Source organism: Copadichromis virginalis, linkage group LG8 (assembly GCF_057382275.1).
Source record: "Copadichromis virginalis isolate Kocher_CV1m ecotype Utaka linkage group LG8, C_Virginalis_male_GT1.1, whole genome shotgun sequence".
NCBI lineage: Eukaryota > Metazoa > Chordata > Actinopteri > Cichliformes > Cichlidae > Copadichromis > Copadichromis virginalis.
The window spans coordinates 13,418,162-13,444,276 of record NC_140625.1 but is presented as its reverse complement, the minus strand read 5'-3'; the positions used below and the strand labels follow the sequence as shown (position 1 = coordinate 13,444,276).

The window sequence follows — 26,115 nt, the reverse complement described above, 5'->3', positions numbered from 1 at the left end:
CATACATCCCAGAACACAAACTCCCAACGAGCACCGCAAATCCCAATAAGAGTGTTAGAATGAAATAAAAATTAAATTTGGGCACCTTTACTCCAAATTTACTTTTTTTTTTTGCCAAATAATTTATCACATAATTAAAACTGCTGTGGACAAAGTCCTTCAAGTTTGGTTTATGATTACATCCTAAAATATCTGTACAGGTAGGCAGGTTTTAACTGATATTCAAATACAGAAATTCTTTTTAGTTTTGGGGATTTATCAGTCTCCGTAGCTCAGTGTCTACATATGCAAAGTAATAATGCGTCGCTGTAACACTGAAGGACCTATAATGCTTTTCCTTGTGTGTGCTATCATACTATTACCACAGGGGGTGCTCACATCTTTCAGTCTTGGGTCTTTCTGTTGATACAAAGACCTGCGTGTGAGTACAGCAGCCTCACGCCTCATGTTTAAACCTTGGATGGTGTCCTCAAAAGTATAGGCTAAAGCGGTCCAGTATATACAAAAATTATTCCAACTCCTGCATAACCAAAATATGCAGTTTGAAATGTGCATAATAGACCCACTTTAATATCTTCTCTGTTCTTTAAAAGGCATTCGGCAGGACATTATTTTCAAAAACATAACAAATGACAAGATTTCATTCAAATAAACTGCAGAGCTCATTTTAAGTTTGACTACTAACCTGCTTTTATAATCTAACTCTCCATCTGGTGGTATAAACATCACTTCAACCACATTTCATACTTTTGAGTACAGTTGCGTAGAAATATCACAGTATTACAACCCCTGATCCACGATTTCCTCCATCACCTCTGTCCCCTCCATCACCGCATTTTCACAGCCCATCTACAGCAGTCCACAAACACCAGCACAGGCAAGTCAGGGTCAGGTACCCTTGTGCCTGCTTGTCATTTTCCTGCAGCAGCTGCGCCACCCTTGTTAGCCTCGTCCACATCTGGCGAGCTCTGGCCCATCAGCCAATCCCAGATGATCCGCAGAGAGGCTTCGCTCCCCCGAGCCGCTCTGGCCCTGGCGTGGCTGGCCTCGTATTTGGCCTTCTCCCATTTCAGTGACATTGTTCAGGGTGGCGAATCACCCTCCGTCAAGTGCTCCAAAAAGGTCCTTTAAAAATATGACAATAGCAAATTATGTTCAGCTATTTCAGATGCTAAAAAGCTCCTCAAATCTTCTGTGCATGCGAGCTTGTGTCACCTGAAAAGCTTAGGGTCGTTCCCAGCTATCTGAGACTTTTTCTGGGGCACTCAGTCGCCTCAGATTCTGAAGCAGCGTTTGCAGACTTCCAGCTGTAATGATGTAACACGCGGGCAACGCCATTATACTTGAGTCACTGCACTAAACCTCTTAAAATCACTGAGTATTAAACCTTCTTACCCAGTTCTTCTTCATACAAATCCATCTTCTTCATCAGCTCTTGAATACTGGAACACGTCGCTCCCTCCCCAGCTACAAAAAAGAAATTAAAAAAGTCACCGTTTGTAAACCCAAAAATTAGCACAGTCCACCTCAACTCACCTTTAACACCTGTTCCTTCCCCAGCAGTGGCAGAGCTGCTGATCCCATCTGTGGTCAAACAGGAGATCAGTTCACCGCGGCATGCCCTTTCCTTCCCCAGCATGGCACTCATGTTTTGAGCCAGCCTGTGGTTCTCCACCAACTCAGCATGGACCTTCTTCCATGCCATTTTGTCCTCCATTAGACATCCCTCCATTACTGTGCGCAGCTCCTTCTCCTGAGACACCTGGCTCTGCAGGCTCTCAACCTCCTCACAGCGCTGCGAAGGTGAGAAAAACATATGCAAAAGCTTTTCAGCAAGGTGAGAACAACCCAAGTCACAAATCTCACACTTGCAGTGTTTCATGTTTACCTTGTGTAGCTGAATGGCCATCTCTTGCATCTCAGCCTCAAGCTGGTCGGCGTAAGCCTGTTCCAGAGCATCGCTGGGTGGTCGAGCGTTGCTGTGCCACCTCGCAATGGCTGAAGTCATTTTGCGTTTGGGTCCAAACAGACTGGAGGACAGAACAGAGTTTCAAAACATGAGACCACAAACATGGATCATCTGAAATGAGGGAAGGTTTACAAGATGGTACTGAGACGTGTTATGATGTATGGTTTGGAGACGGTGACAATAAGACAAGAGGCCGAGCTGAAGATGCTAAGATTATGATTGGGAGTGAGGGTCAGGATTAGAGAGTACATCAAAGGAAAAGGTCAGAGTGAGAGTTTTGGACACAAAGGCTGATATGGTTTGGACATGAGCAGAGGAGCCTGAGTGGATATACTGACAAAGGATGCAAACGACGAAGCTGCCAGGCAGGAGGAAAAAATAAACAGAAGGCAGAAGATGATGTTAGGGATAGGGTGAGACAGAGGCAGATGGTCCGCTATGGCAACCCCTATAGGGAACAGCACAAAGAGGAAGAAGCGGCATCTTACGTAATCCCTATTTCTTTGAGATCATTTTCTGTCAGGGTGAGAAAGATCCGCAGGTCTATGTCTTGCTCTTCAAGTAACGGAAGATACTTCGAGAAGCCGATTTGCTCCAAGAACTCTGCCAGATCCTACATGAAGATGAGATTTTAGTCCTTGCCAGGAACTCAAGGAAATCTGAATAAACGTACTGAAACCTGAACAAACACAAACATGCCTTTGGGCCAGTGTAGGAAGGCGGAAGACCAGCGCCACAGTTTGATGTCCTGCTGGAGTGAGCTCCATCGCTGTTCCCGTGGCGAGTCTTGCCTTTTGAGTGATGACCCTTATTTACTCTGCGAATGCTGCTCTTTTTACACTGGTCAGAGTCCTGATGGAGAAAGATGCAACTATTTATCACGAGACACTGACGAACACAGTTTGCGTCCAAACTGCAGGCTCTTCTGTTCACCTCGTTACTCTCAACAGAGCCTTCCCAGTTGAGGCCGATCACATGAGGCAGGCCTTCGCTGCTGCTGCTGCTGCTCCTCATGGTGGGCATGTCATGGTCAAAGAATGGACTGTCATCTTCAGTCATGTTGAGAAAAACACAAACAAAGTTTGCACTCAAGTTTCGTATTTTTTGGGAGAAAACTGGTAAGTTTTCTCCAACAAACACAGAAGTTCTCTCAGACCTCCCCCCTCCTGCTGCATCTGAAACAGCTGTCTGACGCTCCAATTATATTCCTTATTCATACAGATGTATCAAACCACACAGTTTTTGTTGTATTTTTTCAGGTGACAGCTGAAAAAAAAAAATAAGACCTAAAACACAAGTTCACATTTCTGGTAGAATTCCTGTATTATTTGAAATTAAGTTGGATACATAATGACTGTGTGGACGCTGCTGAAATTACTTTTTCTTCTTCTGGTTTTTTTTTTGGTTTTGTTTTTTTAAAGAAAGTTTGCTTTGACACACATTCATATTTCACAGTCAACTAGACGCTCTTCTCCGTATTTACCGGTTGCCATGGTGACTCAGACCCCCACACACATGCATCCAGAGTTGATTTAACTAACTCCCATCAGGTTTGTAAAAAATCAGAGTCTCAGAGGTTATTTTTGGGTTTGTTTGTTTGTTTGTTTTTTTAAATCACCCACACAGACACACCTCTGCTGCTGTTGCTCTGGCCATCCAGTTCATTGATAGGCGAAGTCACATCACGGTAGCAGAGACCCTCGCTCTGTTCCCCAATGCCACGAAACATCATGTACCCTGGCAGGGCGGCAGGAGGATCTGTGAGGCCAAATGTGACATTAACGACACACAGCTATTATTATAAACGGAAGCATGAATAATGTGCTCTACTTTACAGGGAAAAAATGCTTTCCACCCTCACATTTATAATTTTAATTTTTAACCTTTTTGGTTTCAGCAAGCATTTTGCTGAGCACAGTAATGCAGGAACACATGATCACTTAAAGCTTGCCCTCATTACTTTGGAAGGATGTCACACCTGCTGTCACTGTTTTTTTTGTTTACCAATGTAATAAACATAATAAGAGTCAGATGAAATATAATGACCTAAAAGACCAATTTTGAAAAGTTGAATGTAAAACATCTACATTGTATCTGCTGTAAGTGCAAGTGACCCCTAGTGGTGAATTCATGTAGCTACAATTTTAAATGTGTATGCGTAAATACCTGTGATAATAAAGAGATTGTAACTCAAAACAAATCACATTAAAGCACAGCAATTTTTAAAAACGTAATAAAAATGAATCTAATTTTTTTCTACCAATCTTAAAAATAACCACCTAGAGCAGATTTACCTGAAATGTAAGGCACTTTAAGACCTTTATTTCTTATACTTTAATTTTAGACTTTCTAAGGACCTGTGGGAACCCTTAGAAACAGCTTTTTTTTTTTTAAATGCAATTTAACTTCATAACTAGAACAAATGTGGTGTTTAAAGTGTGGCTCAGCACAGATACGGGTTGAAGACCGGATGTTTTACATGACACTGTACCACACAGTTTGCTGGTGCCTCCTACTCGAAACTTGGCGATGGCCTGAGGCCCATCGTGGATGCTGATGCCTTTAGCTCGGTTTCGGCTGGACCGTATCCTCGGTGGTGCGCTGTCCGAGTCCTCGGAGGAGCTCAGATCTTCAAAGTGTCCTGACAAATCAGAACACACGTACCAACCCCCCCCCCACCCAAAAAAAAATATCCCCAAAAAACATTAGAAATTAAAAGACAATGAAAGACGTAGTAAAGACAGAAATTTTAGATTTAAACAAGTACCTGGTTTCATTCTTGGAGAACGTGAGTCAATGAGGCTGACAATTTTGGTATAGCCGTACATCATAGCCAGAGCACGCGCTGTCTCACCTTTGGCGTTGCGTTCATCCACTTTAACTTTCTGAAAATTCAAAGGATTACCAAATTGTGAGTGTGCGAGTCATGTCAGTTACATTTTCCAGTGATGTGGCTCCATCTTTTTAGATGTTGAAGAGGTACAGGAGATGTAGATGTGGCAAAAAAAAAAAGGAGAATGACATGGTCTGGCTCATAACCACTTGCACTCACACACGAGTATGTTCCAGCACAGTAACCTACTCACATGATCAAGTAAGTACTGAACAATGATTTCATGCCCAGAAGCAGCAGCCTCCATCAGTGGCGTGAAGCCAGAACCTGGCTCCCTGTGTATGAGGGAAGAGTCATGAAAATCTCAAAAGTGTGAACAGATCGTTATTTTTTTTTTTGATGGTCTTTTTAGAGCAAATAAAGACACTCACTTGACATTGGCGTCAGCATTGTTATCTAGCAGGAACTTGACCATCTGTTGGTGGCCTGTGCTTGTGCAGTGGAACAGAGCGGTCCAGCCTACAGAGTCCTTCAACTCCAAATCGGCCCCTTGCTTTTTGGGTTTTAAAATGGAAAAAAAAAAGAAGAAGAAAAGAAAAAAAAAAAAGCTGAATGTTCACAATAAAATTTAAAGCTCAAAAAGAGTGCTGAATCTAAACCCAAGGCCAGATTTACTAAACCGGGCAAAATTACACACGAGCAGTATTGATGATAGGTGTGGTTCGTTTTAGAGCCGATTTTTAAAACACGTCTTCAAAACACAGGCAGTTATTTTCAATATCATACAGAAAAAACATTGACATTGCTACCCCTCAGCCTCCTGCTTCAAGTGACATCCTTGAGTTATTGCATTCACAAGAAAATTCGACCTCTAACCCTTGACCTTGAGGTTGAGGTCACTGAGATTCAAACTCATCCAAGACAACGCCCTGTCATCCTTTTATGGCTGAGGGGTAAAAATAAAGAGCTTTTACACACTGGCAGTGTAAAATTAGTCCTTTAAAAATATTTTCATCTTTTCGTAATGCAGTCGTTCACACAGACTGTAGTTTCACTGGGCAAATTTGCAAATTAACACATCTGACCAATCAGACCACCTCACTTGGCAACATTCGGAATTTGAATTCTTAATTTCATGTCGTTTTTTTGCAACGTGCTTGATTTGTAGAGGTCTTAAGCCTTTGGATCAAATGCACTGGAAATCCACAGTGGCAAAAAGAAGCTGCTGTATGTTAGTTTAACCTCTAAGACAAAGGTTACACGTGGGTAGGCTGTGAGAACACATAACCCCCTGTGGCCCTCTGTCTCTTTTCAAACTCTTTTTGTCATTCTGATGTTTCATCATCACAAATCTCTGTGCCATTGTTTTGTCTCCTTACCACCCCCCCACCCCCCATTCAGGGTGATTCTGTACCTGAAGCAGAAAGTATGCGATACTTTCGTTCCCACAGCTTGCGGCCAACATGAGGGGTGTGAGTCCTTTGGCGGTGGTGGAATTTACATTCACACGGGCCTCCAGCAGCAAATTTGCAATGTTGTCGTGACCAATGTAGGACGCATACATAAGTGGGGTCCATCCTCCAATGTTCTTGCCATCCAGGTCCACTTCACGCCTGAAAGCACACACAGTTATGTGAATAAGCTGTGGAATATATTAGCCCGTGTGGAAATATTGGTATTAAGAGGCCCTCACTTTTTAATGCACTCAGCCACCACGTCGTACTGGCCGATGGAGCAGGCGGTGTGAAGGTCCAGAGGGACATCCAGCTCCTCAGCTCGCAGCAGGGAGTCACCCAGCCACAGGGAGAGGCTGGCACCCAGCTGTTCTGACTCACTGGCGTCATCGCTTAACTCGGACATCTTCACTCTTTTCTCCTGGGAAACAGAGACACCATAAACTGCTCTAAACAAACCGCAACGCCCTGGTTTCACACTTTAAAACCAGGGGCTTACGAGCCTGCAAGCAGCCCTAAATGCTGTAGCTTCAGATGATGGAAAATATAAACAATGCTGACTTATACAAGCTCACGAATAGCGGCTACTTTAAAGCTAACGGTAATTTCACAGGGCTCACTCCTCTGGCTAATTTAGCTTAGCGAGGTGAGCGTCTAAACTTTTGGTCTCAATAATAAAACCAACACAGTGAGCTAAACTAATTAAATGCACAGAAGAAAACAGAAGCAAAAGAGTATTTCAGAGTGCAGAAAAACATAACGAGTTCAAACTTACAGTCAGCAGGTAGTTTGTTCTCTCAGCAGCCGAAACTTTTCTAAATGTGTGTCACACTCTAATGTGTCCGCGCTGAGCCTTGCACCACCCTATCCTGTCTGAGAGACACTTTAAAGGGAAAATATGAGGAATCACGCTTCCTTAAACGGGAAATAAACACAGGAATGTATGTTCTTTACACAAACTCTTGATTCATGTTTGCTCTCAAGGTCAACTTCTCTGTTATACACACACAGGCTGAATTTAAAAGTCTATGAACCACTTACAACACATCCAGTGTTATTGTCTGTTTTATTTGTGTGTACATTTTCATTCATCGTAATTTTTTTTGTTTTTTTTTTAAATTGTATTGTATTTTAGAGACAGTTCAACTGTGTTTGTGAGTGTAGCTTTGTAAAAACGTCACAAAAAGGGACAATTTAAGAATCAACCTTAACTCAGTCATTAACAATGACATTTTAATATTTGTATAAAGTGAAGATTGAACATAAAGTGAGATTAGTGACTAAACTTTCACAATATCCTTGATTAAATCAGAGCTAACTCAACTAGTTTCCATTTTAATAAAAAGCGGTACATACAGTCACATGAAAAGGAAGGTTTTCAGTTTGCTGTAGCAATAATGCTATAATCTTCCCCAGGAGAGGACATTAATCCCAAGAAACAATTAATGCTCAAGTTGTTGCACCTAAAAGTGGTTCTACAAGTTACTGAATCATGAGGTGCATTTTGTTTTTCACATGAATGTATAAAGTCTTTGTGGAATATATGTTAGATATATGTTAGCCTTAGTGAAGAAAAAAAAATCTATTTATCGATTTGGATTATTAACTGTAAACTGTACAATTTTACTTAGAAATGTTTATTTCATTTTATCATTGCATTTAATGAAGCCACTACAAGCAAAAATACCAATTTTTTTATTTATTTAGCAATATAGCAATATAAAACAAAAAACCTCAAATGCTTTGAACCATTTTTTCTGAATTAACATGATTATTATCTTAGAAGTCCAACAAAAACATATTTGTCTGTTTTTCTAAATATACAAGATATTTTGGCACCTCAGGTGTAATCGACAGCAATCCAGTATTTATGGTAACATGGTTCGAGGCGCCATGCTGTCAGCCTGAATGGACTTGAATACGTTTCCCTTGAGATTTGAGCAATCACATTAATTCAGTGAATGCATCACGCTTTGTAAAAATGTATTAGTTAAAGGTTTTGTCTGTAAACACAGAGATTTTGACGTCTTCTCTCCTCATATCTTCAGCGTTCACCAGAAGGTTGTCCACAGATCTCTGACGGTGCCGTTCTGCCAGCCTACGTAGCACTTTATCTCCAGCATGCTGCATTGTGAAGGATTTGGCATCAGGACAGACAAGTCAGAGAAAATTGAAGTGAAACTCCTCCTTCGATGGGATAAGAACAAAAACCGGCGTCGCCTCTTGAGTCTGCGGCGTCAGCTCTGCACAGTGAGCTTCAGTGCGCTGCAGCTTCTCCTCAGCGAGTGATGTCTGAGTTTTGTCTTCAGCTCTCCGGTGGAAAACAGACTGCTTTGGGGACTCTGACACAAGTTTGACCTGGGCTGATGCGATTTCTGTCGGGGCACGGAGAAACCCATTAGCCGGTGGCAGTTTTTAACCATTTTAATGAATTCGCTGGTACAAAATTCACTCACCGCTCTGAATTAGTTTGAATTGCTTGGTCTTCTCCTCTTCCATCTTCTTTCTGTAATCTCCAGTTACAGCTCTCATCACCTGCCTCTTCTTGGGCAGAGGAGCTTTGGAGCTGCGCAGAGTCTTTAGGGCACGCGAGGCCTCGTCCTCTGAAGGGAGAACATATTCAATAGGTGACACCATGCTTAGAAGTTTACTTTTTTGTATGACCTTGTTTAGATCATAGATTAAACATTAAAGAATCCTGAATATCAGTTTAATCTAGGCTACGTTCACACTTGGATTCACTGTATGTCCCTTCCAACCACATCATAGTACTACTGAGGTACAAATCTCACTAACTCTGCTTCGGTGTGCCCTTCTGACACTTCAGGCCCAGCTCCAGCTGCTCGATGCACCAGTCCAGCTCCCTTTTCAGCTGCTCTTCTTGACCCTAAAACACATTCAGACATAAAATCAACCAATCAAACTGCTCACCTCAAACACACTGTAATTACTTTAAAGCACTGCACACTGACCAGCTCCTCTGCAGCACCTTCACTCTCCTCAGCTGGCTTCTGCAGTGGCTCAATACTCGAGGAGTTTTTCTTCCCTGACTTCTTTTTCTTCTTCTTTGTTTTTGATTGCTCAGATTGTTCAGGTGGAGACTCAACCTCCTGCGAAAGGGGAGGCTTCTCCTCTGGGACGCACTGTCGGTCACCTTGAGAAGTATTTGGAGTGTCTGTTGTGTCCATGTCTTCTGCAGGAGGGATTTGAAAGTTGAAGGCAAAAGCAGAGCCCTGTTCAGTGAAGGAAATCTGGCTTGTTGGCTCAGTCCTGTCCGATGCAGGTGCTTTCTCTGAAGCTGCTGGAGAACTGTCAGGGAAGAAGTTAAACCTGAAGACGTTATTGCTGCGAGACCAGAGGGGCTCCTCGGCTGCAGCAGGTGTGGAGCTGTTCGATTCAGCTTTGATATCTGTTGAATGAAAACAAAGGACACAAAAACATTAGTTTATCTCACTTTTGAGAGCAACACTTTAACTGTGAGAAATGATAACACCGACATAAAACCCTCATGTGCGTTTCAGTTGCTTTTATGAGTTCACTTAAAAGATTTAAAACCCACGTTCAGTCCAGTAATAACAGGTCGAACACATGCATGTGTGTTATATCGTTATAATATACCGAAGTACAACAGCCTCTGGTCGGCCATGCTGAGTCTTCAGAGCTGTAGTTTTTAGGTCGAAACGCGATTTTCCGTTTTTTTTTAAACTCGATGCAAACATATTCAGTGAACCCCGCATACGTTTGTAAACATTTTTTAAATTTCTTTAGCTCTTCGGTCTCTTTAAAAACATGTCCAGTCCCCAAACCAGACACTTACCACCGGTGTTACTCGAGAAGAGGTCCGTGTACTTACACTTCCTCAACGCCCGCTTCGTTCCGCGCATGTTCTGTGCTCTCGCGCTTATTTGTCTATTTATTTTATTTTATTTTATTTTATTTTATTTTACATTTTCATGGAAAAATCCTTAAAATAAGACCACTGTCTATTTATGTAAGCTTTTAAAACCACTTTTACCTGAGATAACAAAAAGGCTTATTTTATATATATATAATTAAATAAGTAAATAAATAGTGTACAATCATATCACTGTGCTGATAGGGCTTTATTCGAGTGCGTCATTATTAGATTATTTCAAATACAAATAACCGAGCCTTTTTCGTTTATGATGGTGATGAGGATAACTTGGTCCGCTCCCGCTTCTCCGTTTTTTTTTCACAGCAGGCACAAAGAGTTGGAGGAAATGGTCTGTTGGACGAGTTTCTGTCAGCTCCAGAATTATGTATCACACTAAAGCTTCCCATTTATATATAAAGAGGTTTATGTATGGAGCGTGTATGTCGATTTGTGAGGTACACATGTGCTTTTTCAGCACGTCTTCTGTGTACTTCATTTGCCTTTTCACATAGTGCAGGCTATAACAAAAGTATGGCAGCATTGTTCCCGCTTGTCTTAATTAGTTAAAAGACGGGGGCGTTCAGTGACCACCATATTTCCAGAAAGGAATTCCCAGGTTCTATGATTACACAGACAAAATTATATGTATAACTGTGTGGAGTAAGAGAGAAAAGCTGTGGGTGAATAATTAAAATCAACCTAACGACATGCTTCTTTTTAAAATAAGGTACATCTGACGATCCGCTCTAACTTCACACGCAGAGGCAGACAGCCTCCTTTTTCCTGAACTAATCATATTCCGTTAGGGATTTCCGTTTGGACCAATTGGATACGTTCAGGGGAGGGCTTTGAGCGCTGCTCCGCTTAATCTATAAATACCACCTCCTCAGCCCTCGGGGCAACATAGAGAAGTGACTAACAAGGAGGAGGCATTGAATTTCCCTGAACAACGAAAGTAATCCGAGGTATGGCTGTTATGTTTGTTTATTGGTTTTATTTAAAATCATCAGTATGTGAATTACATATATTATCTATTTGAATTTTGGTGTTGATGAGAAGCTTTGAAAAGCGGTGGGACTATCGTTAATCGAAAAACTGACAACAAAACGGCGCGCTTTGTAGCTAAGAGCTAGCTGATGGCTTAAATTTAGCCGATTTGACTGCTCTTAAGGTATGACTACATAATTAGAAACTAATCTTAATGTTCACTTATACGACTGAGTGCCAAGTTGTTTTTGGTGACATTAAATGGTTAATTGTATTGTAAATGTTCGCGGTAACTAGCTGGCGCCATTTTGCAACCGTCCATGCTAGCTTTAAAAATGCTCGACAGGCAAGCAAAGAAACGTGTGTGTCTCCTTTAGCTTAATGGTGGCGGTGCTTAGAGGTTTGTGTACGATATTTGAATAAAACCATGAAAGTGGTAACTGTAACTTGTCGTCACTGATAATGGTAACACCACCGATGAATGAGGCGTTGGCACCCTTTATGGTAGTTTATTTTCACTGTAAACAGAAGTAAAAGGTAGGACGGTTGTTTCGCCACCTTTTTTTTTTTTTTTTTTAAACGACGTGAGTCATGTGTCATAGGTAGAGCCGCATAAAGGGAACAGACTCTCGTTCGGTGATTTATAACGTAAATAACGGGTTTTTGTTTTTTTTAATTCACTTTGTTTAAATATCCACGTTTATTTGTTTTTCAGACTTGCAGGTGAGAAATGGCTCGTACAAAGCAGACCGCTCGTAAATCCACAGGAGGAAAGGCTCCTAGGAAGCAGCTGGCCACTAAAGCAGCCAGGAAAAGCGCGCCATCTACTGGTGGAGTGAAGAAACCCCACAGATACAGGTACAACAATCATACCTCTGTATTGCTGTTATAGGCATAAGTGGTTACACTGGCTGTGGAAACTAACTTTACTTTTGTTTTCTAAAACTGTGTAGTTGCTACAATGTTTTTGTTTCTGGGCACTAATTCAGAATATGGCTTGTTTCATAGGCCCGGTACTGTTGCTCTGCGTGAGATCCGTCGGTACCAGAAGTCCACTGAGCTGCTCATCAGGAAGCTGCCTTTCCAGCGTCTGGTCAGGGAAATCGCTCAAGACTTCAAGACGGATCTTCGTTTCCAGAGTGCAGCCATTGGTGCTCTCCAGGTCAGAAAATGCATCTGTTTTAAAATATGAACAAGTTCAAGTTCTAATTTGTTCTAGTATTTAATGTTTTCTTTTCTCTTTCTTATAGGAAGCCAGCGAGGCCTACTTGGTCGGCCTGTTTGAGGACACCAACCTGTGTGCCATTCACGCAAAGAGGGTCACCATCATGCCCAAGGACATTCAGCTGGCCAGGCGAATTAGAGGGGAGAGAGCATAAATGCTTTTGGATTTTTATCTTTTTATTGGGTTGGGGGTGGGTGGGGGACTGACTGGGGTTTGTTTTGTAAATCTTGAACTATTTACCAGCATGTGTGCCACCTTAAGTGATTTGTAGTTTGAGGCATGTTTTTTTGTATTTCCATTTCACACACTCTTCCTTCAGCTGTCCTGTTTGCTGTAGAGTAGTGCTTGATATCTGTAACTCCTAAAGCAGAATATCTCACTTCCTTCCTCAGGTCTGCAAATGTATTTTAGGGTCTGTATCTTTTTAATCCTGTGTGTGCATGTCATAGGATTTCTCATTGTGCTGTAAATAAACTTTCTGCTACCTCACCCTGACTCAAGTTTACTGCAGACAACCTTGGGTACAAGTACAAATTTAAGAGACCCATTGGCTCAATGCCAGGGCTTCTTTGTACTATAACTTCGATCTAACAAGTTGGATGTTCATCAAGTGATCATGTGCACTCTGAAACAGTGATTCAGAACAGACTGGCAAATGCCTGTTGTTCAAGTTTATTGACATTGTAAGCCATGACTGGCTAAAAGGAGTATTTCCCAATTAATGTTAGCTCTTAAACTTAAGACGTACAGCATCATGTAATAACCTGCATCACAAGTAAATAAAGCCAAATGTGAACAGTATTTTGAAACGATACAATCTGCAAATGTGAAATAGAAAAGCCTGCAACAGCTGTAGAGTAAACCAGACCCTGATGAAAACAGTTAAACTAGACTCCAGGATGAATGAGTTTAACTGAGGCCTCTTAGTCCAGGTTTGAACTAATAACCTGTAGTTATTGGAATATTTATGACATTCATGTATCAATGGACAGCCTTATTTCCACACAAAGCATTGACTTTGTGTTCCAGGTCCACACAGTACAATTCACAATAAATACAACCTGATACAACATATGTCCACATATTCCAATAAGCGCCTTTATTTTTTAGTTGTATCCTCTTCATTTGAAAGCACGCTGGGTACATGCTCATGCAGCTGCTTCTCCAAAGCTGCGTCAATGTCTGTCTCATCCCTGAAAGCGCACCACAACAGGAAGGCGGTGGCAAGCAGGCTGATGGGCACAACTTTCCACATAGGACGCTCGTACTGGCTCCCCATTGAGCGGTCGACTCTCCAGGTCCTGTGGCTGGCTTTGCTGGTTGAGAACTTAATGGGCTCGCTCTTCACCTCCTCATCATCAGCAGATTGTTTGGACTTGCACGACAGCTCAGAGCTCAGAGCTAGAGACCGCACACTGTGGAGTCTTCCAGCAAGAAAAACAGAGAAGATAAGAAATTAGTTTAGGTTGAAAGACTTAGTGGTTTGAAAGTACACTTGGTGCACTTAAACGCTACTTCACCTTAGATAGTATACTACAATATTTACTTAGATATTAATACTTGTGGACTTCTGCTTAAGATTAGAAGTGAAATATATTTATGAAACTGAAAACACTTTTTTAAAACTGCTGTTTTGTTTTTAAGAAGCTGAAACATCCACAGCTGGAGATTATAGTCCTTAATGGGCACTAAAAATATTAATCCGATCATCATTTTCATTTATACACTGGATTTATGATACATTTCCAGAGGTCAAATATCCATAGACGCACATAATATGCAATAGATGTTTTATAGAAACTGATGTTCAAGATCAACCATACAGATGATCATAGGTTCAGGAGGTAGATAGCTCCTTACATAATAAATAAATAAAGCAGTAGAAAAAAACATTTCTGAATTATTCCAATGCAAAAAATGAGTTTATGTATAACATTTTACCTTTGAATTAGCCTTTAAAAAACTTGAGGAGTGTGTCCATCTGTAAATTGTTGCTCAAAACACAGTGATGATGCCACCTAGAGACAATTCCTGAAGCTGCTCTATTGAAAATGATAAATCTAACCTCTGACACAACGGCAACACACGGACGGTGACTGTACTTTAGTTAGTCATACGTCCTCATGAAAGGAAAACTCCTGCTATCCATCCAAAGCCTAGTAACTAGATTAACGTCAAAGGACCAAGGTGTGTCTTCTAGGAAAAATTAAGAAAAGCTGACCAACAATTAAAGATACTACACTGTCATTGAACCACCATTACACATTGAATACATGCTTTCCATGAGCCGGGGAAACACATACTGACACTCACCTCACGGTCGCTGCACCGCTATGAATAAATGTTCCTCGACTCAAAGCCACTCGTGTCAGACGGGCAAAGACTGCTGCTATAGACATGATGGACAACCGGTCATCTTACTCAACACTACGAAACTGAAGGTTTGCCCAGCAAAACCTTTTCAGTCAGGTCATGTAACACACCATTGTGCAACCTTCAATTCTCTCCGGCCAGAAACAGCGAGAGACGCTGGTTATGACCGGCTGTCTCTAACCCATAGAATAATTTATTATTCTATTATTATTATTAGCAGTAGTATGACTATATCTAAAGATAATGGCACATTTAGGCTTGAAAGTATAATTACTTCGATTTTACACCGTACCACCAGTCTGCATTTTATTTTATTTTTGAGCATTTTAAGTACTTTTGAGCTACAGCGTATTGTCTTATTTATAATATTCTTTCTTTTTTATTAGTGAATTGTTTTTTGTTTGTTTTATTATGGTTTGTGTTTATGTATTTATTTATTATTTATTGATTTTAAATAGTCTCCAGGTTCCCACTTCATTTAATATTTTGAGATTTCTTTCAGTAGTTTGTTCTTCGAGTTTTTAAACATGTTACACCCACCGACCAATCACAAAACACGGGTAGCCAATCGTCCAATCAGGCTTCACTTGAGCAGCACCGCTTCCTGGTTGACTTTCCACGCGCCTGTGTGCTTTCCAGAGTTTGGCACGCAACGCAGCTCAGGTTGGTTTAAGGTTTTTAGTAAAAACAACGTGGTCAAAGTAGTGTTTAGCCCATATACCTGCTGCTTGTTGTTATGTCATAAAGTGGATAATGTGTTTCTTTTGACCTTAAACCTTGTCTGTCCGTGTACTTCATTCAGTAAACGTGTGTGCTGGTCTTCAGTAATATACACGCTTGTGTTGGTTTGCAGGAGTAATTTATCTCATGGCCAAGGACAAATCGTTGAAATCAAAACCTCTTAAGAGGAAGGATCTGGGTCCATCTGATGACCGTACAGAAATAATGGACACTGAAGTAAATACGAAGAGGAAAAAGATGGATGCAGATGTGAGTAGCACAGAGAATGGTATTTTACAGCACTACCTGAAATCAGTCACAGTATCATTAACACTTTGTTTTTAAAGCAGGAGGCTCCTGCTCACATGTCTCAGCTAACAAACACAGCAGATGATAAAAAACGGAAAAAGAACAAGAAGAGCAAAAAGGAACAAGTGAACCAAACCGTAGAGCAAGCAGAGGTGAGAATGTTCACTGCTGAAAATGTGACTTAAAGACTTTATTTGGCTCTTTGTAGGTAGTCAGCTAGTTTACAGTGTTTTACCGTGAAAAAATCTTTTTTGTGACATAATCATGGTAAAGCATAGAGCAGCGTGGCAAACATGTAATAACACAGATAATGAACTGACAGGTAATAAATTTAAATTTTTGGCACTGAGACATGCTGTCATTCAGTTCAGAGAGACTTTTATGCTTGCATGATTCATTTAAATAACACTGATGTGTCTCAATTTTACATTAAAAACAGTCAGATCTGTACAAAAATTAGGATCCATGTTTTGATATTTAGCACTGAATGGCGCTTTTACCCCACAGCACAGATGATTTTCATGTGTTTTGGTGAAACCATGTATATACAGTTTATTCAAGGAGGGTACTCAGTTGGCAGGAGGATGTCACAGTTTGGATGTGATGAGTTGCTCATACTGTCGTCCTTTGCTGCTGGTTCGTTGATGGGTTTTCTCGAGGGGGTCCTGTTCAGCTTGGACCATCGGCTTTTATCCTGGAAAAAAAGCCTCAACTTTTCCCTAAAGGCCTCCCCGAGGAAGCCGTAGATGAGAGGATTCAGGCAGCTGTTGGAGAAAGCCGCCAGCCTGACGGCGTGACCTGTCAAGGGGTAATCCTGCCACAGCGTGCCCCCGTTCGTGTCGCCCCTCACGAGGTGCACACTTATAAACACGTTCTCTGGCAGCCAGCAGAGGAAGAAGACGACCACAGCGGCTGAGATGAGTCGCAGGGCTTTCTGCCTGCGAGGCCTCCGCAGGGGGCTGTTTAGTTCCCAGAGGCTGCATTTGAGCACCCGTGCTATTCTCCAGTAGCACACCCCCAGGATGCAGAAGGGCAGCAAGAATCCCAGCATCACCTCCAGCCACTGAATCTGAGTCACGTTGGCGAAGCAGAAATGAAGCTCTCCGGCGTGTTGCACTTGAGCTACAGCGAAAGGCAGCAAGGTGAGCAGGGACGAAGACGTCCAGATGAGGCAGCAGGTGAGCCGTGCGTGTGGTATGCTGCGACCCATGGAGTTGGTCAGCGCGACGAAGCGGTCGAGGCTCATCCAGGTCAAAAAGAAGACGCTGCTGTACATGTTGGCCTGTTGGAAGAGGTTCATGAAAGTGCAGAGGCCGGCCTTGTCGTAGTAGCCCTTCTTAAGATTGAACACCTCAATCAGAGAGTCAGCTACCAGTAAGAGGTCAGCCATGGCCAAATTCACGAAGTAGCAATCTGGAGGTGTCATGCGGCCCCTGTGGTTAAGGTTTACCACTATAATAAGGATATTCCCAACAAGACCGACAGGAAACAGGAATATGGTGTAGAGGCTGGAGAGGATGAGGCTGATAAAATAATAATTATCCGAAGCTGCCTCCGGACAATCGGAGGCGACTGCCTGTGTGTCATTTGGATGTGCACTGAAGTTATTGTCAGCAATGACTTTGTAGTCCACATTTATGGTCATGTTCATGTTCCCCTTTTGTCTTTAGCTGTTGTTAGCAGCATCCAAACACTAAGTTGCCATAGTTCCTAGACTTTTGAAGACTAAGTAGTTGCTGAGGAGCCTGCGGTACCATCAGTTCCCTCTTTGTGTGAGCGGTAGCTTTTGGATAGAGTGAGGTGCTGATGCCACTGTTTCCCCTAGACAGAAAGAAGAAGCGAAATGAAGTCAACAGCCTGTTTCACTTTCTTAAAACATCAATTAATTTCAATTCACATCAATACAGTTGCATTTATATAGCAAAAAATCAAAGAACAGTCAGCTCAAAGGGCTTTATATTGTAAGGTACAGACTCTACAATGTTAGAGAGCAAACCCCAACAATCAGACGACCCGTGTGAGCAAGCCCTTGGGAACAGGGAGAAGGAAAAACTTCCTTTTAACAGGAAGCAGCCTTAAGACTAAAGGAGGGGCAGCCATCTGCCACAACCGGTTGGGGACTGGGCGCCGAAAAGTAGACGTCCAGGAGGTAATAATTCTGTACACAACATCAATAAATACATTAATTCCCCGTTTTTTTCCAATGCAGTTTTTTCTCTCCACTGTTGCCAAGGGCTTGCTCAAAAGAAAGTTACGTGCACTGAGAGCATTGCTGTATTGAACTGAACCAAATAAAACTGAGTGAAATGTGACTGGCTGTCACTGGCTTGCTTCTAAGAGGTGACACAGATTGTTTTGCTCGCTGTGGCGGGCAGGTCGTGCTGTCTAGATAGCAGCCGTCTGAATCATCATTTTAATGTGACAAATTACAAAACTATGTGATAGTTCACTGTGTTTTACTTCAGCTCTAGTTATTGCCCAAACATTGGGAGCATCACAGAATTTTCTCGCCTTTAACAAATGACAAAGAATGATTAATTAAACCATTAATCACTGATTCGTTTTTAATGGAAACAGAAGCAGAGGTACTGCAGTGACACATTATGTTGCCTCATGTAAGATGAGCAAAGCTAACTTGTCATGTTAGCAGAGCTGAAACGAGCACTCATACTGTCTAGTTGACCGTACCCTTGAAGAGATATCCCATAAAAATTCATTATTGATGCGACTTTTAAGTGGATGTGTATCTGTTTGAAGTGCAGCCGCTTTGAATATATTCATACAGTCAAAAAGAATACTTTCCGAGATCCTTCATCTAACTTATCAGATCTTAAAGATGCTTACGAGCGTTTAGAAATTTAAACTCCCAACCAGAAGCACCTCCAGGCTGTAGGATTCGTTGTATGTTAGTTCAAAGCGTTTAATATCAAACAGGTAAGCCATAACATGCTGAGGAGATACTTGGAAACTATAAGGAAAGCTAAACTGGTGATAAACAAATTAAGGCGTCATATAAAAGAGCTTGGACTCACCTGTGATTTCTCGGTCTGCGTGTATTGTCCTCCCTCTCCGTTAACGCTGGCAGTAAAAAGTGGTTTCAGTATGAATGCGGAGAAATGTTTACAGCCACCCACCACTTGCAACAAGAAACACAAACACACAATGCAGGCGCTTCTTCATATCGCAGCTTTTGAGCCAAATGTGTAAAAGTGTTTTTAAAATTAAACCTTTACTACTTTTTATTGGCAGTACTGTCACTTGGCAGTTTGATCATCCCCTATTTTTATCAGTGTGTGGGTATAATTTTATTGCTTATGATTATATCAATTTGAGACATGAGGTCGTCTTGTCAACACTGGCACGAAAGCACGCAAACGCGGTCATGATTGTGTAATGTTAAAATATGTAAACATGGGAGTCGATCTGTCTCTGGACAGCACATTTACACTAAACAAGGTGGACATGCAGACATGCATAATTTCACTTAGTGTCTCCTTGTTTCACATTACTTGAAAACCCCAGAAAGACGGTTTGTGCAGGAACACAAACTGTGCGCTTTGTTCTGGTTTGTAGGGTGGTGTCTGAATCTTTTATCACTTTATATGTGATGATTTTAAAACTGTAAGTAGCATTCATAAGAGCCCCGATTTCAGCAATCACTATTGTGACAGTTAAGTTAAGACCAGCTTCTTAATGAACTCTGCTCCTGCATTCACTTTCCTGGTTCCTGGGTTTGTGTCGCTCCGTGTTGCCACCGATGCAAAACGTTATCCACGCGGATCGCTTATTCCTAGAACTGGTGCCCATGAATTTCTTGAAAAGTGTTCATCTGATTCAGTAACTTTTTTTTCTTTTTTTTTATTCAAGCATAATTACATGAGGGCTCGTTGACACTGTTGGCATAAATATAGACTCTGACTTTGGTTTTCCTAGACTTAATTTTTCCTATGTGGCTTTCAGGGAGCTGCAGAGGTTTTTCCAAGCATTTGTCTTAATGGACTTTTGTGTAAATCAGGCTTATGCAAACAGAGTTTCCAAGAAAAGACATTTTCCCGGGAACAGGTTAAAAATTCATACAGAATCTCATGTAATAATAGCTCCTTTTTAATTCCCTGATTAAAGGAATAAATCATTTGAATTGACATAACATGGGAAGATGATGCACAGTACCAAGATATAAAGCATTTTTTTTCTCCTCTTTTTGTACATTTTGTAAATGAAATGTTAAAAAAAATACATTTGATGAGAGTTCTGCAAGCTTTCAGTGACTGGATAGATAGTGAGGTGGTCCATAACAGGTAAGACATTAAATATGATGCATGGGAAGAGCTCTGTCCTAGCAAACAGACACATTTCTTAAGACTCGATGTCCTCCAGAGTGTCTGTGATCTCAATGTGCGGAGCTATGATGTTCCTGTTGGGCTGTGGCCCTGGACGTCGGCAGCAGTCCCGCAGCCGCCTGATCACTCCATAGAGGCTTTCCCGACATGGCCTGTGCATGAACAGGACGAGCAGCAGGCTCACGCTGCTCCCTGAGAACAGCACAAACTCAGACACACTCAAAAATGCTTGCTGGTGGAACGTCAGCTGTCTTTCACTATTAATCAGAGCCCCTCTAAGCAGTGCCACGCTGTAGAAGAGCTGGCAGATGAGCGTAAAACCGGTGACCGCCAGGAACACAGGGCCTTCCTCAGAGCCGGAGAGGAAACGTCCATTCGACTCCCTCTGGCGGATACAGCCACCTATCAGAAGTCCCAGTTGGAGGATGTAGGGAATCAGGAAGACCAAACACAGCCTAGCAACTGCGTATGAAACACCATCTGTGGTGGGATCCATCAAACAGTTGCCCTCTTTCTGCAAATCTCCTCTGGGTCCACGAATGCCAGCCAGCACCAGAGAAATGAGTACAGAAGTGATGCCCACTAGTGCCGCACAGACACGAGACTTTCTCAGCAGGTGATTGGATGGAGGATCAAAGGTGACGACGGATGCCATGAGCACTAAGACCAGCAGGCCACACAGAGAGGCTATGTTGATGGTAAAGGAGAGTGCGGCACAGCCTAAAGCTGTGGTGTTTAGGTAGGCAGGTCTGTGGGCCACCGTGTGCAAAGAGAGGAGCAGGAGCAGCAGCTGGAAGCCACAAAACACCCAGAGGAGGCAGCCGAGCCAAGCCAGCCTCTTGTGGGCGCGATAAGTCTGAATGAAACTGTAAAGCAGGAAGCAGCCTGCTAAGAGACCGAAGGTAGCAAGCAAACTGTAGACGTAGTTTGCATTGCTGATTAAGTCATTGGCTGCAATCTTGACTAAAACAGAGTTGTCCGTGGTCTTGACGCTGCTCTCTGTGATGTTGACGCTGCTCTGTGTGATGGCAGAAGAGATGGAAAATTGAGATGTGGGGCTCGTCGGCGTGGTAGGCGAGCCTGTGCTGTAATCAGACTGAAAATCAAAGCAAAAAACAGCCACTGATGAGAATCAGAAGATTTCCTCAAAAACAGAAGTCCAGTGATTTGAAAACACTTGAATATACGTGCATGAATCACTATGAAGACTTTCCACAGGAACACAGAAATTACAACACACAGTTCCTTCCTAAATGAACTCAAAGTTGAGCTAAAATCTTAACTGTATGCAAAGAACTTTAAAAATACACCGTGTATGAAGACGTATCAAGTAAAAAGTTGTAGTTTTGTTTTCTGTGAGGATTTTCTCTGAGTCTTTGTTTGCTTCCCTTTGAGGACCTGCCCGTTCAGTAGAAACACATGTTTCCACTTACCATTTTTGCTTCCGTCACCCGCTCGTCTGTTTTGTATCCACCGGCCCGACGCTGCTACCGCCTGAGTCAAAGCTCCGAAAACGATGCTGTTCGCATGGACACAAGTGCTCATCATACAAAAGGCTTTTCTATTTCTGTGGGCAATGCCCAGGCAGCATACTTTCAGAATGACTTTTTGGCCATGTGACCAAAATCTCTTCTTCCCCTCCCTTTTTTTTTTCTTCTTTTCATCACCACCAGAGGTCGGCTAAATCGGAGAGCATAGTGTGTCCCTTGTTCAACTTCCTCTGGCATAAAAGTCTTTAAGTTGTGCTGTGTTTACATCCTATAACAAGGAAATGTTTTTCAAATTATTATTATTTAAAAACTTCTTCAGCAGTTCTGTGAAGCTGAATTGTTTCATTGTCTTTTTTTTTTTTTGTTGGCTATTTATAAACCATCCAAGTGCATGTACAGTGGTGTGTGCTCTGCGAACGCACTGCTGAAACTGTCTGGGTACTGCACAAAAAAAGCGTGCTATGGTGAACTCGTAATACTGTATGCACAGGAAACGTTGCCCAGAGCTGCAGAGCAAGAGGAAGTGATCTAAACCTGAAAACTGCTTTTGACTTTTGACTCATCTGTCTGCAAAAACACAGTAAAATGTCACATTTAGTTTGCATTTAGCGGAGTTAAAATTGGCATGTGCATAAGGAGCAGTTTGCGATCAAATGATTTCATTTTCGCTGCGACTTATTTGTGTGTTTGCTTTGCTTTGTTGTGACAGGTTCTTGATCCACCCAGCTGTCCTGAGGGGACAGCTGAGGCAGAGGGGCTCGAGGACTTGAGTCCCGATGAGAAGAGGGTCCTGGAGAGGAAGCTGAAGAAGATTCGGAAAAAGGAGGAGAAGAAAAGGCTCAAAGCGGAGGGAGTGACTTTGGAGCAAACAAAACCATCTGGACCCAGTGCACAACAGCAGGCCTTAGACTACCTCACGTGGTAAGAATAGGGTCCAGAGGATTACCAGGATGCAATCAAAATGCATTATGGGATGTGTAGCAGCTGATTTATGAATTAAAACCCAGGATATCGTATAATTATTCTTTTTTTTATGTTGTAAAAGCTCACCACTAGATTACTGGATCCTCTTTTTTACTCAAAATATTTTTATTGAACAATTATGAATACTGTTAACAAAAAAGAGGGGCGATTGATACCAACAAAACCTTTCCTTGCAAACCACACAGAAGTTAGCTGCAACACAACTGAGCTTCACATTCCCATTAACACAGTAAAACATACAGAATGGTAGGTCGTCTGACCTCTATGGAATAAGCAAATGTGATAGTCAGCAGGAAGATCCTTAAATTGAAGGTTAGAGAAGTTTTTATTCTGGCTGGAGCACTGGACCTTTTCAAGACTGAGACACGTCATGAGATGAGCAAGCCGCTGAACATGGGTGGGCGGGGCAGCAGCCTTCCACCTCGTCAAAATGGCACGTCTAGCCAGGAGGGAACCAAAAGACAGCACCCGATGTTTTGCCCCGGTGATATACTTATCATCCTTACCCACTGTACCAAAGAGAGCAAGTAGGGGGTTGAGAGCCAGTTTCAGGCCGGCAGCCTTGTTCACGGTGCAGAAAACTCAACTCATCATTTAGATAAGTGGGCCCTATGAACTACTTTGAATTGTAATAGGGAGGGGCGTGCACAGAGTGATGTGGAATTTACCAGAGGACTGAATCCCAAACGTCATCTGACATAGATATACCTAACTCCTTCTCCCATGTGTGTTTGAGGCGTTCAAAGGGAGCTGAAGTTACACTGCACAGTTTGTTATAGATGTGAGAGATTATACCTTTGCCTGAGAGTTGCAAACTAAGGAGCTCGTCCAGTAAGTTAGCAGCTGGAGCTTCTGGAAAATTTGAGAGGTGGGATTGCAAAAAATGCCTGAGTTGTAAATATCTAAAAAAAAAAGTGAGTTTTGGGAAGAGTGTATTTTGCTGACAGCTATTGTGTATAAAGAGACCTTTAAAGTAAATAATACCTGCTCGAAACCAGACCTGAAACAAATTGTCCAAAGTGGGAGGGAGGAATAGGTGATTTGATAAGATGGGGCTTTGAAGTGAGACATTTTTAAGATTTAAATGTCACCTGAACTGAGCCCACACCCTGAGGGAGTGCTGAATTATCGGATTATATGTGAAGTCCATTGGCCATTGAAGTTGTCAATGGATAAAGGGAGAGAAGAACCGAGAAAGGAGGCAAGAGAAATACCCTGAGTTGATTCTAACTCCATGGCCAGCCAAGTGGTAGGGCCCGCTTGGCTGGCCATGATTTTAACTAGTAGGTCAGGGAGCAAATATTGGCAGTCCAATAGTGAAAGCGAAAGTTGGGGAGTGCCAGACCCCCTTCAAGGTTAGGCTTCTGTAAATGCACCTTAGCTACTTGAGGTCGTTTACCCTTCCAAAGGTTGGAGGAAATTATAGAATTGAGGTCTGTAAAGAAGGACTTAGGGATAAAGACTGGTAAAGATTGAAATAAATATAAAAACTTAGGAGGAATATTCATTTTATAATCGAATTAATTCGACCGACTAGAGTTTTGTTCAGGGGTGACCACTGTTGAAGGCTTTGTTTGACATTCTTCAATAGCGTAAAAAAGTTGGCTTTGAGAAGTTGTTTATACTTTCTTGTAATTGTAATACCCAAACAGGTAAACTGCTCTTTGACCACTTTAAAAGGGAAACCAGACAAATCTATTTGAAACACTTCTTCATTGAACAGACAAAGTTCACTATTGGACATATTTAATTTATAACCAGAGACATGACAATAGCTAGATTGAATATCAACGGGCTAAGGGTGCAACCCTGTCGTGTGCCTCGTTTAAGTTGGAATGGTTTCGATTTCTGGCTATTAGTACAAACTGAAGCAACAGGAGTCAAATATATGTACTTGATCCATGAGATGAAATTTGAACCGAACCCAAATCTTTCCAGCACAGCAGATAAATAGTTCGATCACTGGATTCTCTTAACATAACATACACGGGAAGACTTTCTCAGAAATGATTCATAATTCTAGCATTTGATAAGTTGTTGTTGTAGTGAATCATGGGGGTGGAAGTATGTACTTTCTGCAATAGTTACACTGCAGCCCACAGTGGTTTTTGCCTTTGCAGCTGGGCTGAAAACCGTTCACGGTGGAAGTTCCAGAAGACGAGGCAGACGTGGTTACTGCAGCACGTCTTTGATTCTGAAAAGGTAAAATTACCCAACATTCCTCCTGAACGATGGGGGTGACAGGGGGTTTTCTCAGCTTTGTTTTAGACTGGTCAACCGCTACGCTCTTTCTTCCTCTTTCTGTTATTAAATAACACTCTCTATTCTCAATCCAAAACTATTTGTCATTTTTAAGCAGAAGAGAATAAGTAAAAATGGTAAAGCTATAAGAAGTTGAAATGTTTACAAACATTTTCATGTAATTCATGTTATCCTCATTTTTGAATCTGTCTGAAGAGAACACTGACAGGAGATGCTCCGCATTAGCGTCACTAGTATCGTAATGATTTGTCACCCTGTAGCCAAGAGTCTCTATAATATGTATACAGAGAATCAACAAGATTAAAGTAGGTTCTTCTCAGATTCCAGACGACACGTTTTCGGTGCTGCTTCAGTACCTGGAGGGGCTTCGTGGAAGTGGGAAGGACACAACCGTGCAGAAGGCCTTATCCCTGGTGGAGGAATCTGGAAAAGCACCAGAAGACACAGTCATCCAGCAGAGGGCACACAGAGCCAGAGAAGTTATCCAGCTATTATCCTGAGCCACAAATATTACAGAGAGACTCGCAAAAAGACTAAACTCTGTTCACAGGACTGAAGGATCGGCCTGATCTAAGGCTTGGGCTAAAGAGGTTTTAAATAAACGGTCCCTGTTTGTGTTGCCAGTATTATTCACCTGTTTTAATAATTAAAAGTGTTACTTTATCACCTCTGTTTCTTTACATTACTTGTGTGTTATGTTGGTTGGTAGTTATCAGTCAGGAAAGCCATGTCATACAATATGAAGGCAGATTAATGTTTTATTCAAATGTACAGAAGCTGTTTGTAAATCTTTTTTTCAACTCCAGCAAGTAACTCAGAGGTTACTGTTCAACTTTGCCAGTATGGGCAGATCACTTCGGAGAGATGTGAATCCCTCAAAGTCAAACAGATAGCTGGAAGACCTTTTGAGTAACATCTCAGGAATGTTTGTAGCTAAGACATGTTTGTGCACGTCAAGGCCCATAATCAGTGAAGCCACTGAACTGAATAACTTTTCTTTTGCACTCTCCTTGTAATCACAGTAGCAAACACATACCAGACCGCTGGGTTATGTTCTCTACATACATTTTATATTTGCTTATCATCTGGTTTTTGTGACTAACTCAGTAAGTGTGCGGGTGATTAATTTTATCCGCATCTTTCACAGACTATTAATATAGCTGTGTTGTGCGTATCTCAATCGGGCAAAAGTGAAGTCGGAAATGACCGGCTATTACTTCTTTGAGTGCAGTATGACAGGAACATGTGTTTGAGTCTTAATATAGGACACAAAC

General features: G+C 41.9%; 6 protein-coding genes and 1 pseudogene across 11 annotated transcripts; 2 read left to right on the top strand and 5 right to left on the bottom strand.

The window, feature by feature from the left end:
• Nucleotides 1-155: 155 nt before the first annotated feature.
• Nucleotides 156-7,113, bottom strand: anks3 (ankyrin repeat and sterile alpha motif domain containing 3). The gene is made up of 16 exons (XM_085465946.1): nucleotides 7,032-7,113; nucleotides 6,496-6,677; nucleotides 6,217-6,415; nucleotides 5,234-5,355; nucleotides 5,056-5,137; nucleotides 4,737-4,854; nucleotides 4,461-4,610; nucleotides 3,602-3,727; nucleotides 2,903-3,018; nucleotides 2,669-2,821; nucleotides 2,458-2,582; nucleotides 1,889-2,030; nucleotides 1,537-1,795; nucleotides 1,396-1,467; nucleotides 1,216-1,307; nucleotides 156-1,125 (listed from the first exon to the last, which is right to left on the bottom strand). The coding sequence occupies exons 2-15, from the start codon at nucleotides 6,660-6,662 to the stop codon at nucleotides 1,225-1,227; spliced, it is 1,914 nt and encodes a 637-aa protein (XP_085322072.1). The 5' UTR covers nucleotides 6,663-6,677; nucleotides 7,032-7,113; the 3' UTR covers nucleotides 156-1,125; nucleotides 1,216-1,224.
• An 822-nt stretch (nucleotides 7,114-7,935) lies between these two features.
• lg8h8orf33 (linkage group 8 C8orf33 homolog) lies at nucleotides 7,936-10,090 on the bottom strand. Of its 2 annotated transcripts, none has more exons than XM_085467219.1 (5): nucleotides 9,875-10,090; nucleotides 9,229-9,665; nucleotides 9,053-9,143; nucleotides 8,713-8,859; nucleotides 7,936-8,631 (listed from the first exon to the last, which is right to left on the bottom strand). In XM_085467219.1, exons 1-5 carry the CDS (start codon nucleotides 9,900-9,902, stop codon nucleotides 8,417-8,419), a joined length of 918 nt encoding a protein of 305 aa, XP_085323345.1. In that variant the 5' UTR covers nucleotides 9,903-10,090; the 3' UTR covers nucleotides 7,936-8,416. The 2 variants fall into 2 exon arrangements, with proteins under 2 accessions (XP_085323345.1, XP_085323344.1); XM_085467218.1 differs by lacking the exon at nucleotides 9,875-10,090 and adding an exon at nucleotides 9,816-9,868.
• An 897-nt stretch (nucleotides 10,091-10,987) lies between these two features.
• On the top strand, nucleotides 10,988-12,852 carry h3f3d (H3 histone, family 3D). Its single transcript, XM_085465944.1, has 4 exons — nucleotides 10,988-11,116; nucleotides 11,854-11,996; nucleotides 12,147-12,300; nucleotides 12,389-12,852. The coding sequence occupies exons 2-4, from the start codon at nucleotides 11,869-11,871 to the stop codon at nucleotides 12,515-12,517; spliced, it is 411 nt and encodes a 136-aa protein (XP_085322070.1). The 5' UTR covers nucleotides 10,988-11,116; nucleotides 11,854-11,868; the 3' UTR covers nucleotides 12,518-12,852.
• A 167-nt stretch (nucleotides 12,853-13,019) lies between these two features.
• Nucleotides 13,020-14,880, bottom strand: uqcc4 (ubiquinol-cytochrome c reductase complex assembly factor 4). Its single transcript, XM_085465945.1, has 2 exons — nucleotides 14,677-14,880; nucleotides 13,020-13,787 (listed from the first exon to the last, which is right to left on the bottom strand). Exons 1-2 carry the CDS (start codon nucleotides 14,760-14,762, stop codon nucleotides 13,463-13,465), a joined length of 411 nt encoding a protein of 136 aa, XP_085322071.1. The 5' UTR covers nucleotides 14,763-14,880; the 3' UTR covers nucleotides 13,020-13,462.
• Nucleotides 14,881-15,328: 448 nt separating this feature from the next.
• Nucleotides 15,329-25,507, top strand: chlsn (cholesin). Of its 4 annotated transcripts, none has more exons than XM_085465940.1 (6): nucleotides 15,329-15,399; nucleotides 15,590-15,726; nucleotides 15,807-15,917; nucleotides 22,305-22,516; nucleotides 24,700-24,781; nucleotides 25,162-25,507. In XM_085465940.1, exons 2-6 carry the CDS (start codon nucleotides 15,604-15,606, stop codon nucleotides 25,339-25,341), a joined length of 708 nt encoding a protein of 235 aa, XP_085322066.1. In that variant the 5' UTR covers nucleotides 15,329-15,399; nucleotides 15,590-15,603; the 3' UTR covers nucleotides 25,342-25,507. The 4 variants fall into 4 exon arrangements, with proteins under 4 accessions (XP_085322066.1, XP_085322065.1, XP_085322067.1 ...); XM_085465939.1 differs by having other exon boundaries at nucleotides 15,804-15,917; XM_085465941.1 differs by lacking the exon at nucleotides 15,807-15,917.
• LOC146702881 (G protein-coupled estrogen receptor 1 pseudogene) lies at nucleotides 15,928-18,844 on the bottom strand (annotated as a pseudogene). The gene is made up of 2 exons (XR_014921909.1): nucleotides 18,798-18,844; nucleotides 15,928-17,586 (listed from the first exon to the last, which is right to left on the bottom strand). The product of XR_014921909.1 is annotated as a G protein-coupled estrogen receptor 1 pseudogene (transcript).
• On the bottom strand, nucleotides 19,653-21,778 carry LOC146702880 (uncharacterized). Its single transcript, XM_085465936.1, has 2 exons — nucleotides 21,539-21,778; nucleotides 19,653-21,201 (listed from the first exon to the last, which is right to left on the bottom strand). The coding sequence occupies exons 1-2, from the start codon at nucleotides 21,539-21,541 to the stop codon at nucleotides 20,122-20,124; spliced, it is 1,083 nt and encodes a 360-aa protein (XP_085322062.1). The 5' UTR covers nucleotides 21,542-21,778; the 3' UTR covers nucleotides 19,653-20,121.
• Nucleotides 25,508-26,115: the final 608 nt, after the last annotated feature.

Bases quoted from the DNA above. Each gene is read 5' to 3' on its own strand.
- anks3 (XM_085465946.1), bottom strand. From the start codon at position 6,662: ATGTCCGAGTTAAGCGATGACGCCAGTGAGTCAGAACAGCTGGGTGCC. The intron at 2,822-2,902 runs GTGAACAGAAGA...TTTCTCCATCAG, and splicing joins GCTCTGTTGAGAGTAACGAG to GACTCTGACCAGTGTAAAAA. The intron at 2,031-2,457 runs GTAAGATGCCGC...TCTGTCCTCCAG, and splicing joins CTCAAAGAAATAGGGATTAC to TCTGTTTGGACCCAAACGCA.
- lg8h8orf33 (XM_085467218.1), bottom strand. From the start codon at position 9,846: ATGTGTTCGACCTGTTATTACTGGACTGAAC. The intron at 9,144-9,228 runs GTCAGTGTGCAG...AATGTGTTTTAG, and splicing joins AAGGTGCTGCAGAGGAGCTG to GGTCAAGAAGAGCAGCTGAA. The intron at 8,860-9,052 runs GTTAGTGAGATT...TTCTCCCTTCAG, and splicing joins GAAGGGCACACCGAAGCAGA to AGGACGAGGCCTCGCGTGCC.
- h3f3d (XM_085465944.1), top strand. From the start codon at position 11,869: ATGGCTCGTACAAAGCAGACCGCTCGTAAATCCACAGGAGGAAAGGCT. The intron at 11,997-12,146 runs GTACAACAATCA...CTTGTTTCATAG, and splicing joins AAGAAACCCCACAGATACAG to GCCCGGTACTGTTGCTCTGC. The intron at 12,301-12,388 runs GTCAGAAAATGC...TCTTTCTTATAG, and splicing joins CAGCCATTGGTGCTCTCCAG to GAAGCCAGCGAGGCCTACTT.
- uqcc4 (XM_085465945.1), bottom strand. From the start codon at position 14,762: ATGTCTATAGCAGCAGTCTTTGCCCGTCTGACACGAGTGGCTTTGAGT. The intron at 13,788-14,676 runs GTGAGTGTCAGT...TCTTGCTGGAAG, and splicing joins AGCGGTGCAGCGACCGTGAG to ACTCCACAGTGTGCGGTCTC.
- chlsn (XM_085465939.1), top strand. From the start codon at position 15,604: ATGGCCAAGGACAAATCGTTGAAATCAAAACCTCTTAAGAGGAAGGAT. The intron at 15,727-15,803 runs GTGAGTAGCACA...TTGTTTTTAAAG, and splicing joins GGAAAAAGATGGATGCAGAT to CAGGAGGCTCCTGCTCACAT. The intron at 24,782-25,161 runs GTAAAATTACCC...GGTTCTTCTCAG, and splicing joins ACGTCTTTGATTCTGAAAAG to ATTCCAGACGACACGTTTTC.